Source organism: Aethalodelphis obliquidens, unplaced genomic scaffold, assembly GCF_003676395.1.
Source record: "Aethalodelphis obliquidens isolate GAN/ISIS:26980383/991018 unplaced genomic scaffold, ASM367639v1 scaffold17, whole genome shotgun sequence".
NCBI classification, from domain to species: Eukaryota; Metazoa; Chordata; class Mammalia; order Artiodactyla; family Delphinidae; genus Aethalodelphis; species Aethalodelphis obliquidens.
The window spans coordinates 2,776,069-2,788,444 of record NW_020837961.1 but is presented as its reverse complement, the minus strand read 5'-3'; the positions used below and the strand labels follow the sequence as shown (position 1 = coordinate 2,788,444).

The 12,376-nt window shown below is 48.8% G+C and overlaps 2 protein-coding genes across 16 annotated transcripts in view; one reads left to right on the top strand and one right to left on the bottom strand.

The window, feature by feature from the left end:
* The window catches only part of RAPGEF2 (Rap guanine nucleotide exchange factor 2), a 246,466-nt gene extending 236,972 nt beyond the window's left edge, over window positions 1–9,494 (bottom strand). For 2 of the 5 annotated variants that reach the window (XM_027116832.1, XM_027116838.1), the window contains exon 1: window positions 8,555–9,494. In XM_027116832.1, coding sequence (XP_026972633.1) covers window positions 8,555–8,623 — 69 coding nt within the window. In that variant the 5' untranslated portion in view covers window positions 8,624–9,494. The remainder of the gene's footprint in view (window positions 1–8,554) is intronic. The other 3 variants (XM_027116833.1, XM_027116835.1, XM_027116837.1) reach the window with 2 other exon arrangements.
* Window positions 9,495–9,592: 98 nt separating this feature from the next.
* SPMIP2 (sperm microtubule inner protein 2) overlaps window positions 9,593–12,376 on the top strand; it is a 158,641-nt gene continuing 155,857 nt past the window's right edge. For 5 of the 11 annotated variants that reach the window (XR_003434933.1, XR_003434937.1, XR_003434936.1 and 2 more), the window contains exon 1: window positions 9,691–10,185. The gene's annotated coding sequence lies outside the window, so the exon portion shown is untranslated. The other 6 variants (XM_027116852.1, XM_027116853.1, XM_027116855.1 and 3 more) reach the window with 4 other exon arrangements.

Genomic DNA, 12,376 nt, shown 5'->3' with positions numbered 1-12,376 from the left:
ACTTCAGTTGGGGAAGATCAGGTAGTTTCTTTGAATGAGGGATGAGCGATGGTAAGACTACCTTTACCACTTACATCATGAACAACAACAACAAAATCTATGGAAAAAAACTGTATATACTGACATATCCCCAGTGTGTTACACCCTCACAACTCTTGCTCATCCAAGACCTAATGATCTTTGGTCTTTATTTTACACATATTACTACGGAATTTTCTCATCATTGTCACTGTTTAAAACCACCTAACCTTGTGCCACCCCCAATCCCAAATAATTTTGGTATTTCAAGAACACAACCCAGGGCTTCCCTGGTGGCGCAGTGGTTGAGATGCAGGGGACACGGGTTCGTGCCCCGGTCCGGGAAGATCCCACATGCTGCGGAGCGGCTGGGCCCAAGAGCCACGGCCGCTGAGCCTGCGCTCCGCGACGGGAGAGGCCACAACAGTGAGAGGCCCGCGTACGGCAAAAGAACACAGCCCAAACCACTCAGAGACAACAGTAGCTACATTCATTTTAGCCAAAAGGTAAGAAGCCATAATTATGCCGAGTAAAAAAAGCCAATCCAAAAGATCAAATAGCGTACGATTCCATTTACATAACATTTTTGAAATAACAAAACTGTAGCAATGGAGAAGAGATTAGTCCTCCCCAGAGGCAGAGTTGGGGAGTAACTGTGTCTATAAAAAGGCAACAAGAGGAATTCTTGTGGTGATGGAATTCTTCTGCATCTAGACTTTATCAATGTCAATATCCTCATTGTGATATTACGCTACAGTTTTGCAAGATATTTGTAATGGAAAAAACTGGGTAAAAGGTTCACAGGATCTCTGCATTATTTCTTACAATTGCGTGTGAATCGACAATTATCTCAAACTAAAAAAAGTTTTTTAAAAAAGATAATGCGTTTCAACTCTAGCATGAATACTCAGAAGAGATAAGATCATCACCATCGTGCCCTAACCCTTCAGATCCACCGATTGCTAGCTGGCTTCTAGGAAAGTGACTTCCAGGCCTCCCTAGAATAACCAGCCAACAGCTAATTCTTCTTCAGGGTCTCTTCTTTTCCGATTAGCTTTTATGTTGGGAGGGACAAATACCACCAGCTGGAGAAGAACACAAAGTTGCCAAGGGCCAGTAACTGTTGGTTTGTCAACTGAACTACCAACAGTTAACAGGGTCAACATGTAAAATCGGATTTCAATTCATTTAGCTCATATTCAATACTTGAGAAGTTCTAGATCACTTTCAATGTGTAGGAGGCGAGCAATGAGAACTGCGGGAAGAGGGTTTTAGTTCCAACAACAAAACAAGGTCCTTTTTCAAGTCACACCAACCCCTCCAAAACACTTTTTACTGCCTAATGGGGGTGAAGGCACAAAAATAAATGGTGATACCAAGAGAATCTAAAACGCACTAAACCTCCGGCTCTACAAAAACAAACCCGGCCACCACCGACCACCCCAACTGACTGAAGAAGAAAACACCTGAATACAGCAGGAAACATACTTCGTAACAGTGCAGTAAGTCCTAGTTAGTTAGCAAGTGAGACCAGAGGCGTTCTTTTCCTGAAAAGATAAACATTCTAACAGTCAAAATAACGTGCCACACATGTGTACATGCACACACGTGTACACAGGATATATGTTTCCTGAAATCCACCAAATCCTGCTTAAACCATTGACTAAAACTTGAATTCAAATTAGTGGTCCTAATGCTAATGAGATTTCTGGTGAATCCCAAATAGTTTGAAGCAGGCCTGTGCTCCTTTGTAGCCACCAGTCTTTGATTAGTAAAAGGAAGTAGCTATGCTTTCTGATTCCCCAGTTCTTTGCTATTTAGAGTACTGTATCTCTGCTGTAGAATACAGCTTGGTACCTTAGATTGAAAAACTTTTTATACACTAGCTCTTTTATATAAAAGGCAGAGACAGTCATCCTAACAGATGTGGTTCTGATATTTTTCTGTACAAATTTCACATGTTGAAACACTGTTACGCTTTCATATAAATGTGTGCTCTATGCAATAAACTTTGCAGGTAAAGCAAACAAGAAAGTAATAATAATGAGCCAATCAGCTTACTTTCCCCCCACGAAGGCTGACATTATAACCACTGAACATATTTTTACTGACTGTATATATTCCAGCTCTGACAAAGCTACAAAAGACCAATTAGATGTACTACAAATTGCTTCTCCTTCCTCATTTCAACATTAATTTATGTAAACAAAAAACGATGTAGGGGAATAAGGAACTGCCCTCACAGACTCGCTACAATCGTTACCTCGTGCCACCACAAGTCAACTGTGAGCTTCAATTCAGATGTTCCTCGACTCCTGCAAAGGATGGAATGCTGGAAATCCCATTATCATCACAGATTAAGAAATACTAATACACTTAGCATAATGATATGAGAAATTAGCTATTTCATATTAGATTCCAGAATGGACATGGAAAAGACATCAAAGTTTAAGGAAAAATAGTGTAAGTTGAAAAAATCTTGAAAATTACGTAAATTATGGGGACTTCCCTGGTGGCACAGTGGTTAAGAATCTGCCTGCCAATGCAGGGGACATGGGACCGAGCCCCAGTCTGGGAAGATCCCACAGGCCGCGGAGCAACTAAGCCCATGTGCCACAACTACTGAGCCTGCGCTCTAGAGCCCATGAGCCACAACTACTGAAGCCCGTGCTGCGCAACAAGAGAAGCCCGCGCAAGGCAAGGAAGAGCAGCCCCTGCTCGCCGCAACTACAGAAAGCGCATGCGCAGCAACAAAGACCCAACACAGCCAAATATAAATAAATAAATAAATTTATACAGAAAATTATGTTCAACAACTTGGACTTTTCTCCTATGAACTAAGAAATGGCCATCTCCGCCAACTGCCGTGACTAGGCTGCACTGGCGTAAACGTGTGCACGGCATGACACGATGAGCAGCTGACATGAACGTGCACACGTGCAGCCGGCCTGTCCAGCAGAGTGGATATCTCCGCTGTGTAGCTCGGGCTCTTGACCATCTCCACCCTGGAGGTCAGACCTCTGCTTTAACAGAACTCCAGTCTCCTCCCACTCTCCACAAATCGCAAGCTTCCACAGGACTCATAGCGTCACTTTCCATCCCCCAATCACCCCTTGGCTCCAGGCGCACTGAACAAAGGTCCACACTTATTTCCTTACAACCACCTGTGCAGCTTCTATGACCTTGGGTTCACCTGGAAAATCCTTCAGAGCCTCCTGGTCCACTGGTGGGTGAATTTCTACTCCCCTAAGACTTAATACACACCCACCTAGGAAATCCCCAGACTCAATACACACCCATCTAGGAAGTCCCTAACCTCAGCAGTGCTGGCCTAGGACAGCTGTCACAGCACTAATGAATCACTTCCTACTTATGACATGATAGATTGGTGAGCTGCTTGAGGGACAGACGTCTCAATGAACCCCCAAGGCCTGGTAAATAATACGTATTTCATTAAAATGTGATAACAAGAACTATTATTAGGCACTGCACTCAACAGTAAATGTACGTTCTTCCACAAAACAACTTCAAGAAGCTATTACCCACATTTTACAGATGAGGAAACTGTTAACCAAAAATGGGGTGAGAAGGAACAGCCCATATAATACAGAACTATCACCAGCGGCCCCATTTCCATAACTCTACACTAGTCTAGATCAAAGTTCTTTGAGGCAATTAGAATTCCTTTTCACTACATATAAAACTTACAAAATATGCAACAAAGCTAAAAAAAAAAGTTTACAAATGAGTCAAGAAGGCATAGTCTTTCTGTGTTTTGAAAAGGTTACTGTATCTTTATTTCAAATAGCTCATTTAGGTTGGAAGCATATGCCACTATTACTTTACATAATATGACTTTATAAGACTTGAATTTCAAACATCACCCAAGGCAGACCTTATTGTGTTCATTTAACTCCCCCCAAAATCCACCTGGATAAAGTTTTTTCAGGGCAACAGTAAATTTTTTAAAAAAAGAACAGACTTGTTTCAAGGTGGAGGGGGGTAGGGGAGGGATGGATTGGGCATTTGGGGTTAGCAGATGCAAACCACAGAGAACGGGTAAACAAGAAGGTCCTACTCTATAGCACAGGGAACTCTATTCAACATCCTATGATAAATCAAAATGGAAAAGAATTTTTTAAAAAGAATTTATATATGTTTAACTGAATCACTTTGCTGTACAGCAGAAGTTAACACAACATTGTAAATCAACTATACTTCAATTAAAAGAAAAAAGAAGCATGGCGGGTCTTCATAAATAAGCTAAAATGACAGTGCTAGGAGGTTATAGCTGGTTTTGTTTTTTATTTTACGTCCTTTTTCGAGACGAAGAAAACCGCCACAAGTTGGCAACCAGGAAGTCCTCTTAATTTTTTTTTAATTTTTGTTTTTTTTGTTTTTTTTTGAGTGTCTGTGAAAGCCCGGGGTGGGGTCTGGGAAGGACTGTGTTAAACACCAACCTCAGGAAGCACTGCAGTTGGAGAGATTCATTTTCACCCTCAGCCAAGATACGCAAAGCTAATTATGGAACCGTTAATTACTAAATGTTTAAAAGGTTATTTGAAGGTGACTAAGTTTCCACCGATACTGCAAAAGAATGTTAATAATTTTTACCATAAATTCAAGTCCTCGCTTGTTCAGAGCCACATGCTAATACAGTTTGAAATTGGTTTTTCAGTAATAAATGTGTATTTTTTTAACCTCCAAATTCAAATATCATTGTTATGAAAGCTAATGCGTGTGGCCAGTCATTACTTTGCGAGCCATGCTTTTCAAAAGTGCACCCAGACCATTTAGTTGTGTTTTACGAACAAAAACTACTTAAGGAACAAATTATTTATTATTAGAGCCCCCAAATGAGCCAAAATATAATCAAACTATAAGTTGTCAGATGAAATATAAGACTGCTCATAAACAATGATAAAAAAGAGATGGAAAACTTATCTGTCATAGACACAATTCTTCCACTGGATTTGAAAGTTAAATATTCATCAGAGATACTCTTTTGTGCAGATTCTCATAACTTAAAGTTCTCTGGGCTAAAGGCACTTTTTCAGCCCTCTCATTATGACTCAAGACATATGCTACTGAGTGACTTTTGCAAAGAACTAAGTCTTGCACTGTTAAGAGCTCTCCAGTGACAAATTCATGATTTAGCAACTAAATCACAAGGTGTAATAGCCAAAAAAAATTTTCAGTAGTGAAGAACAAAGTAATATTACTAGGAAGGGATGAGGCAGCAGATTTTACACAAGCCGTTTTAAAAAGTAACTTTTACAACTAGCTAAAAACACGTCATAGTAAATCTTTAAAGTAGAAGAATATTCTGCAATAGATGTTTCACCTGAAAAACTAAAAACAGGCATTTATACACTCTACCTAAGCAATCTGAAAGGGTCTGAATCCAATAAGTTAATAATATGGTTTAGAAAAATCATTTTATTGTTTAAAGACTTGGGGGGAAAGCTGTTTGTAATTTATTTACATCTTTCACTTCACTTAATTGCTTAGGTGACCAAGCTTCCCATTTAAGTGATTAAAGACACAAACCCCAACAGTTTAATAAAGCAGTTACTTAAGAGTCCTGTTTTTCAACAGAGGTGCACTGAAAAATATTAATAGAACATTTAGTGCTCCTTATTTTCAAGGAGGTTTGTTATTGAGAATACAGTGCCCCACTGACTAGAACTTAGCCACTTTCCAGACACACAATATGGGACACACATTGGATTAAAGATGGCTTTTCTTGTCCTCTCAGAATATCAGGTGAAATAGTGACAGCCCCTGAAATACGAATATGTGAGATTTAGCTAAAATTCGAGTGACAATTTTGTTTCTCCTTGCCATTCCCCCTCTAGTGACGTGCCTAAACAAACGGGAAAATGGGTTTCCATTTTCCAGGTGGGCATGAAAAGCTTCCTAATTTCATAACACTCTTCAAAGTTCCTGTGTTTGCACTGAGGCTCTCCCCACCCCCAGATTCTCTTGGAGCTAACCTCTTAGGTTACACGAGTGACAGCACGATTACTTATAGGCAACTGAGTGACCTTGTACAAAACCACATCTTCACAGGGTTTGGGAGACAAACTGGGTTGGTAGGGTTAAAAAAAAGAAAAAAGAAAAAAGGAAGAAAATGAATTTAACAAAGAATATTTATATATTTTCCTCTTTTAAGACACCTTTCTCTTGCCTGCCGTAAGAATCGTACAAACTCCTTCACCATATCTATCCTGAGAAACAGAAGGAAGCATGACAGCAAAACTTCCCTAATTCGTATCCGTCTGTCCGTATCAAGTTTATTTCATAACTTGGCTTTTATATTACAAACTTCTAACCCTCGAGCACTCAAGAGAAAAGACAGGGCAGAAAAACTTCCGGCCCTTGCATTCACAAAGCACTCAACAGAAAAGGCACCTGCTACCAAAACATTTTTTTTTAACTTTTGAGTAAATTTCAAACTTTCAGAAAAGTAATTATTTTTGACAAGCCAGGTGAAGGTGGAAAACATTCACATTTCCATCTACTTTCTCTTTAAAATAATAAACAAACATGTAGGTCCGCATTAGTAATAACCAAGGGAGCATCAGTGTTAATAGGGTGGGTACTTATGAATGTTCCAAATGTTTGGTAGGCTTCTCTAAGGTGACTGGTTCTGTGAAAGTATGGTGGGGGAAATGTGCTGCTTTCAGACGGTCAGCGAAGCGTTCACATTGCGGTGTCAGTAGCAACTGGCCCACTTCTGACTCGGGCCAAGCTCTGTGCTGGTCGGTTTTCACTCTGCTCTCCACAACCGGCACGTCAACAGGGAAATTTAACAGCTCATTTCTCTGGCACAGTCAGCACGCGGTCACAGTGGAGGTTCTGTCTCTTCCAGTTTTGTTGGGGGACACACCCCCCTCCACCCACCTGATAGCAGGTTTGGAGTCATTGCTATTCTAATCAACCAACCGGAGATTCCACTTCCCGGCTCTCTAACTTCCACTCAAGGCCTCTGACATCATTTTCCGACCTGCCTTGCTAGGTTCTAATATTCTCGGCATGTGTGATTTCACTTGGCACTTCAAACACTGAAAGGGATCGAAACATTTCACTGAAATGGGCTCCTCCATCACACTGTGACTGAGAACGTGCGTTTTCAGCTGCAGAAGACTGACTGACTGACAACTTAAAACCGACAGGAGATGCAGAAGGCACATGAGAAGCAGTGCAACAAGAGCAAAAAGCAGGACCTTCCTCGTTTTCGATAAAGTAATCCTTTGGATTAGGAACTTTCTGGAGACACTGTGAAATGAATTTGCCTTGCAAGATTACCACCCATATTCCACAGTCTGGTAAACGAGTGCAATCTACCTACGATCCCCAGATGTGCCGGCTCCATCAGAAAATAAATGAAAAACCAAAAACCGCACCAGGTGCCATTCCTGGGCCTTGTCCAAAGGCAGCCAGTGGAAGCGTCTATTTTATTCTCTTTGCCCCGCATTAAATAATGACAATCAACAGCAGAGGAGGAGAGCCTTTGGCTCTGAACAGATGGCATCCAACACCTAACAAGCGAAGCAACTCTTTCAAGCATTAGATCCTAAATGTCTGATGGTCCCAAGGATCAGGAGGGCTTATTTGTCTTAAGACAGTTGGCAGCAGGATCCCCTGTAGTCACCATCCCGACGCTTAGGAGCATGCGTCATTATCCAGTCAGCAGCTAAAAGCAAAAAAAATCAAACCACCACATTTTTATAAAATTTCCCCCTCTCTAGTCCAACTTGAGACGACCAGATCCACCACCATCAGCAATTCCTCTACTTAAAGCCAGAGAAAAATAAGCCTGAAGGTAAACGAACGTATGAAGGTTAACAAACTTATCTAATTTTGACAAGGTTGTGCAACACCAAAAGAATCCGCAGGGTACCCTTCCTGGGGCTGTATCTGAATATGCCTGCTCTGCAGTTCTGTCTGCAGTTGAAACTAAAAGCACTAACCTAGCTATTCAACTTCCCCCCCACCAACCCCTTCCTTGCAAAGCGGCATCACTTTTCCAAATAAAAAAAAAAGGAAAAGAAAAATAGTAAACACACAAACATGTCAACCTTTTACTTTAGAAGACCAGCACGGGTTCGCGTTCCGCAGAGCCCTGCAAGTTTCCTCCTACACCTCTGCAAACGCCGAAGAACTCTGAAGGTACCAGGGGCCACAAGCCGGGGGAGGCAGGGCGCCTGCGGCCGGGGTGGGGGTGGGGGGCAGGAGGGGCCGGCCGAGGGGAGGTGACTGCCCCCCGCCCCGAAAGGCTCCCGGGCCCCGCGCTAGGCTGGGCAGAGGGGACGCTCGGGAGAGACCTCCCTGCCCCGCGGGGCAATCGCAGGAGAAGATCGGTACGGGGAGAGCAGCGAAAAGGAGAAGATCCAGGAGGGGAAAATAACGCCAGGACGGCCAGGGGAGACGCGGAGACGCGAAGCCCCTGGAAGCTGGGGACCTGACGCGAGGCGCGGGCGCGCGGGGCGAACGACGTGGGCAGGGAGCGCGCAGCCGACGCGGGGCTCACCTGGGGGGTCCTCTCGGCCGGGTTCTTCATCACCGCCTGGCGGAAGCTGTTATCCACGTAGGACGCCATCTCCCCCCGCAGCCCGGGCCGGGGCCGCTCCGCGCCCTCGGCCGCCGCCTCCCGGCCCAGCGCCGCCGCCGCCGCCGCCGCCGCCTCCGCCCTGCGCGCTCCGCCCGCCTCGGGCCAACCAGCCAAACCGCGGCGGCGGCGGGGCGGGGGGCGCGCGAGGCCCGAGGGTCCCCGCGGCGCCCGGCTGCCGGGAGCTCCCGCTTCCTCCGCCTCCCCCGCGCCGCGCGGCCGGGAAGGCTCCCCACGGGCCCGGGCTCGACACGCCTCCCCGGCTCCTCTCGGGGACGGCGGCGGCTCCTCCCGCCCCCCGCCGGCCTGAGTTATTTTTAGGGAGTTCGAGCGGCGGGGAGGGGTTGGCTGGGGCGCACGGGCCTCGCGCTCCTCCGCGCGCAGGGCCGCCCCCTCCTCTCGGGGGCTCCGGGAAGCACTCGGGGGCGCCGCGGCCGCCGTCCGATGACCGGCTCAGGTCAGGGCACTGCGAAGCCGGGTCGCCTCGGCCGCCGTCCCCGCCGCCGCGCCGCGGCTCCGTCTACTGCGCTTGGCCGAGCCCCCCGACGGCTGCTGCATCCCCTCGGGCCGCCCCGCCGCCGCCGTGCGCTCCGCCGCCGCCCCCCATCTGCACGCGCGGAGCGGCCAGAGCGCCCCCGGCTGCGCGCTCGGCCCGCTGGCTCTCGGCAACTTTGTTCCCGGGCTGCGGGCGCGGAGGGAAGGGGTCGCGGGCACCGGGTTCGGACTCCTGGCGGCGGGCGTCGCGCACAGCCCCCCGGAGAGTGTTTGGGAAGCGGCGACTCCCCTCCTCTTCCCCGCCTCTTCCTCCTCCTGCGCCCCCGCGCCGCCCCGCCGCGCTCAGGGAGGAAGCGGCCTCCGGGGCCGGGCGCTTTGTGCTGCAACCATGGTGAAGAGCGAGTGACGGGCCGGCGGCCACTGGAAGCGCGCCGCGTCGGCGGGGGCGGGGCGTCCCGGCGCCGGGTCCCGCCCCCGCGCCGCCCGCCCGCCAGCCGGCCGCGCCCTCGCTCCGGAGCTGCACCTTTGGCGGCCCAGGTGAGCCGAGCGCCGGGCGCCCGGGGGTCGCCGCGCCCGGGCCGGGCTGGAGGGGGCCCCGCACCACCTGGCCCGGGGGGGCGGCGCGCCCCGGCTGCCGGGCGGAGATTGCAGCTTCCCCTCTGGCGGCTCACGCCGCGCCGCCGGCCCACACCCCACGCGCGTCCCGGGGGACCTGCAGCGTCGCGTCGCCCCTCCAGACTGCCCCTGGCGCCACGCCTCGGCCGCCGGGGCGGCACGTCGACCCGGAACAGAAGCCCGGCCCGCAGCTTGGGCCGCCCTGGGCAGTCGTTTTGAACCCAGGGGTTGGCTCCGAGTCGCTCCAGAGGCGATCAGTCCTCTAGGGATTTATTTGGCTTATCCTTAACTTTCTGCAGGGACAGCGTTCCTCTCCTGCCTTCCATGCTCAGCAGGGCACCTTCAGACACTTAAATGACCAAGAAAGGAGGGAGATGGAAACGTGCCAGTTCAACCCTAGACCAAACACCACCCCCAGACGGGCGAACACTCCAGATTTAAAGGTGAGACCCGGACAGCAAGTTCTGTGACATAAGCAGAAACACTGGCAGATGTGGCTTGGCACGAGCCGGGTAAACGTCCAGACCCCGGATCCGACCCGGAGTCACTTGGTGCAGAGGCACTAGGACAGAGCCCTTTAAGATGTCACCAGTCCTGCTGTGTCCTCCCCCCTCACACGCCCACCCGCGAGCCAGGTCGAGGTGTGTAAGGCCAGCCAAGCAGCGAGAACAGCTCTGGAGTCCTGGTCCTAGAGCTTGATTATTATTATTATTTTTTTTTGTGGGGGTACGCGGGCCTCTCACTGCTATGGCCTCTCCCGTCGCGGAGCACAGGCTCCGGACGCGCAGGCTCAGCGGCCATGGCTCACGGGCCCAGCCGCTCCGCGGCATGTGGGATCTTCCCGGACCGGTGCACGAACCCGTGTCCCCTGCATCGACAGGCGGACTCTCAACCACTGTGCCACCAGGGACGCCCCTGGAGCTTGATTTTCATTTGGCTCCCCTTCCCCACCCGCATCAAGTTCGTGCTTTGCTGTCTCTATGGAGGCCGCACTCAGAGGAGGATTGCTACTTTGAGGACCTACCACGCTGGATACTTTTCAAATTTTCAAACATAACTTTTTCGACATCTAGTTTATTGTAAACACTTGGAAGAGGTTATGAACGAACGTTTTAGGGTCCCGAAGTCACCTGTGTGGCATTAAACAGATTGTGTGGCTTCCAAGAGACGGGACCGTCCTGGCCGAACCTCCTGAAACAATCTTACAAATTATCTCTCTAGACCCTTGATGTTACCCTGTGCTCCAACTGCTTCCCCATATTTCTCTCGAAGCCCTTAGTTGAAACTCAGCATCCAATTCTTTATGACCTAGACCACCACCACCTTGAATAAGTGCCATTACAGCTCTGTGAAGAGAGAGGAGAAGAAAAGTCAGATCCAATGAAGTGAAAAAACGTACCTGACATCTCCATCTGGTGCCCGGTAGACATCTCAGACTTCACCTGCGCAAACCAGGCTCCAGATCTCCTGCCCCAGACATGCCCCAGCCACAGACTTCCACATTCCTGCTAATGGCATCTACCTCTGTCACCCCTTGCCCAGGTGAAGAGCCTTGGCTTCTTTCTTGACTCTTTCCTTTCTCTTACCAACCCCCCCACCCCGGGTTTCAGTAAACCTGTCAGCTCAACCTTCAGAGTGCCATATCTGGAATCTAACCTCTACCCACCACCTCAATGGCCATGACCTTGGTCCACACCAGCATCAGCTTTTGCCTGAGCTTTGCAGTAACCACTTACCTGGCCTCCCTCTTTCTGCCCTTGCCTCCAGCACCAGGGAGTCGGGGTGAGTCTTTTCACTCCAGCTCATGTCATTCCTCTGCTAAAAACAACAACAAAGGGCTTCCCTGGTGGCGCAGTGGTTGGGAGTCTGCCTGCCGATGCAGGGGACACGGGTTCGTGCCCCGGTCCGGGAAGATCCCACATGCTGCGGAGTGGCTGGGCCCGTGAGCCATGGCCACTGAGCCTGCACGTCCAGAGCCTGTGCTCCGCAACGGGAGAGGCCACAACAGTGAGAGGCCCACGTACCGAAAAAAACAAAACAAAACAAAAAACAACAACAACAAAAGGTCCATTAGCTCCCCACCACTTTTTTTTCTTTCAAGGTCCTTATTTATCATGGCCTAAATGACCTATAGACCTGGTTCTCCTTCCCTCCCCACCCCCGCCCCTTTATCTCTCTGACCTCATCTCCTACTATTCTACCCCCTGCTCATTTCCCAGCCACACTGGCCTCCGTGCTGCTTCTAGAACACAGCAAGCAAGCCACAGTCTCATGGCCTTTCCTTCTGCTGTTCCGCTGCCACCTGAATTAGTGACCCACTCCCCTAGGCCACCAGAAAACCAAACCAAACCTCGAATGGTGTTCCCTCGCCTCCTTCGTGTCTTTATTCAAGTGTCGCTTTCCCGTGCCTCCACACGCCCTGGCTCTCTCCCTTGCCTTGCTCGCCGCCATCTGACACACGACGGAGTTTACTTACTTGTTTTATTTATTGTGTCCCTCCACCATAACGTACGCTTCCGCCGTCAGTGATTTTTTTGTTCCTTTTGTTCACTGCTGCACCCCCCAACGTGATGTAAATGAATGAATAACTATAGTGCTACCTTGTATGTGTATGGAACTGATACGTACATGATC